Here is a 2,912-nt window from a genome sequence, read left to right as displayed (position 1 = left end):
AAACAAAAACAACCGGTGTTTTGCATTCTTACAACTGGCGCCCAACTACAGGACTCGAAGGAAAGAGACCCCTACATCATTAAAAATATAGAAGAAATCTACATCATTTCAAATAAAGAAAAAAACTACTTCGTGTCAAAATCTACATCGTTTCAAAAGAAAAATGGCACCAAGAAAGGATACAATTAGCAGAGAAGAGTTCAACGATCTCAAAAGAGAAATTGAACAACACAGTCAAAGCTTGGTCAACCAACTAAAACAGAAAATTTCAGACAATGAAGAAAAATGTTCACAGAAAATTATCAACATTGAAGAAAAATACCAAAGAAAAATTGAAGAACTAGAAGATGAATTAAATGAAATTAAATTTAATTATAATAATCTAAATAAAAAACAAACTTATACAAATAATATGAGACCAGAACCAAGTCACATCAGTGAAATGACACGTCCGTCATTTTTTGGGAGCAACCGCGACATGCATCCTATTGACTTCCTACATCGTCTCGACGAATACTTCGCCGTCAAACAATTCTATATCGGAGAAAAAATAATCGTAGTGGGAGATTGCCTAAAAGGGACAGCATTCAATTGGTTTTCGACCATACGGTTTCAACTGAGAGACTATGACGATTTTCGAAAGGCATTCATCGACGAATATTGGTCGAGAGAGATTCAAATCCAAATCTGGAGCCAGTGCTTAAGTATAACACATGTACCACAAAATACTAATTTTAGGGAGCACTTCGCGACATGGGCCACCAAACTGAGGCACCTAGAAGTACCGCGCCTATCAGAACCAGAGATAGTCAAACACATCGCCAAGCACTATCCAGGCTATTTAAGGGCCATTCTAGTATCAATGCCAGAACGAACAATATTATCAGCGATGAAAATATTAGGCGAAGAAGGACAAAATCAATCGCGGAAAGATGATACCCGTCATCAACCTAATAATAATAATCAACAGGAAAATAATCGTCCGAACAACAGTTCAGAGGGACAAGCAACACAAAACAATTGGAATCACAGGTCCAACAATCGAAATAATAATCGAAACAATGATTATCAACACAATAATCGCAACAACGATTATCAACACAATAATCGAAACAATGATTATCAACACAATAATCGCAACAACGATTATCAACACAACAATCGAAACAACAGTCGACACAATAATCAAAACACATCTAGAGAAAATAATCAACAAATTAACCAAGTCTCCACAAGCAATGACAGTAATGAACCCGAACAAACCATTAATCAAATGGAAGGAAATGGTGAGTCATTTAGTCCGTACATACAATGTCTCATTGAGGGTGAAGAGGTAGAAGTGCTAGTGGACACTGGAGCAACAATCAGTGTGTTAACCAAAGAGGTGGTTGACACCATAATTAAGAAAAATCCCCGAATACCACAGTTACCTGTCACCGGCGTAAAAATAAGTAATGCTGTTGGTAAACAAATCTGCAAAACATCAAAACAAGTATTTTGTCAATTTCAAGTCGGAGAGGCCACAATAGTATCAAATTTCATACAAGTTGAGGGACTCAATGAAAGAGGCATCATAGGCTCAGATATATTAAACAAATATAACATGCAGATTGATTTCGACAACCATACGATCAGAATGAAAATAGCAGGACAAATCTACTTCGTACCGTTTTCAAAAAAACTACCGAAAGTTACCGCACCTCAAGGCAATCTGAAGGAAATCACCGTCCAGGAGTGTAACGAAGAACGTAAAAATAATCAAGTGATGATTAGTGATGAAGAAAACGAACAATTCGATACGCTCATGAACCAATATGCTCACATTTTTTCCAACCGCCCAGGGAAAATTACTGCGTTCGAGTGTCAAATTAGAACGACCGAGGGGACACCAATCTATCAAAAACCCTACTCCATTCCAGTGTCAAAAAATAACCGTATTGATCGAGAAATACAGCGAATGCTAGATCTAGATATCATTGAGACATCTACGTCACCATGGTCATCTCCCATGGTGGGTATAGAAAAAAAAAATGGTGATATACGAATATGCATTGATGCAAGAAAAATCAACACTCGTATCATTCCTGATCGCGAACGTCCAATGAATATTGAAGACATTATGAATAAATTTCAAGGGGTAAAATATTTAAGCTCCATTGACCTGACCGCCGGATACTGGCAATGCCCATTGCGCAGGGATTGCAGAGAAATCACAGCATTTTTACATAAGGGCAGAAACTACCAATATAAAGTAGGTACTACCTTTTGGCCTCGTCAATTCGGTCGCCGAATTTCAAAAAATGCTTGATAAGGTCCTCGGGCCAGAAATTCTTAAATTTGTCGCCATATATGTAGACGACATACACATCACATCAAAAAGCTTCCCAGAACATATGTATCACCTAGAAGCAATTTTCAAAAAATTTACTGAACACAATATTACTGTCAATTATAGTAAATCATCGTTTCTAAGGAAATCAGTCATCTTCTTAGGACATGTAATACCAGCTGAAGCAGAGGAAAAACCCCTCAGTAAACGCGCAAGAAAGAAAATGAAGTGGGTAGAGAACATCGAAAAAAATAGAAGAAATGAGTAAAATCATATTACTGGATCTTGCTGATCCTTCATTCAAACACACCTACAATGGAAAAGGTATCCATCTGTAGCAATCAGAAAAGTTTACATTGATTTTTTTTATTATTTTCTTTCACATATATTTAAAAAAAAAAAAAAAATAAATAAATGTAAAAGGGGACAATGTAACGATGCAGAATTACCATTATAATTAATTGTAATGAAATATGTGTCGCCATCTATACACGCGCCAATGCGCGAACCAAAACTATTAAACACGCGCCGCCGTAACTACAGGAATACCTACTCATGCTACCAACTTGTCACTGTAACGACT

The 2,912-nt window shown here is 36.7% G+C and overlaps 1 protein-coding gene across 1 annotated transcript; it reads left to right on the top strand.

The window, feature by feature from the left end:
• The first annotated feature begins 412 nt into the window (after positions 1–412).
• On the top strand, positions 413–2,308 carry LOC115034820 (AP2/ERF domain-containing protein PFD0985w-like). Its single transcript, XM_029492290.1, has one exon. It carries the CDS (start codon positions 413–415, stop codon positions 2,306–2,308), a length of 1,896 nt encoding a protein of 631 aa, XP_029348150.1.
• The last annotated feature ends 604 nt before the right edge of the window (positions 2,309–2,912 follow it).

The sequence above is a fragment of the Acyrthosiphon pisum genome, unplaced genomic scaffold, assembly GCF_005508785.2.
Source record: "Acyrthosiphon pisum isolate AL4f unplaced genomic scaffold, pea_aphid_22Mar2018_4r6ur Scaffold_21171;HRSCAF=23219, whole genome shotgun sequence".
Classification (NCBI taxonomy): Eukaryota; Metazoa; Arthropoda; class Insecta; order Hemiptera; family Aphididae; genus Acyrthosiphon; species Acyrthosiphon pisum.
The sequence above is the reverse complement of the archived record's forward strand: the minus strand, read 5'-3'. Positions and strand labels throughout refer to the sequence as shown.

What these genes read in the sequence shown, in the direction of transcription:
- LOC115034820 (XM_029492290.1), top strand. Translation starts at nt 413, where the DNA reads ATGAGACCAGAACCAAGTCACATCAGTGAAATGACACGTCCGTCATTT.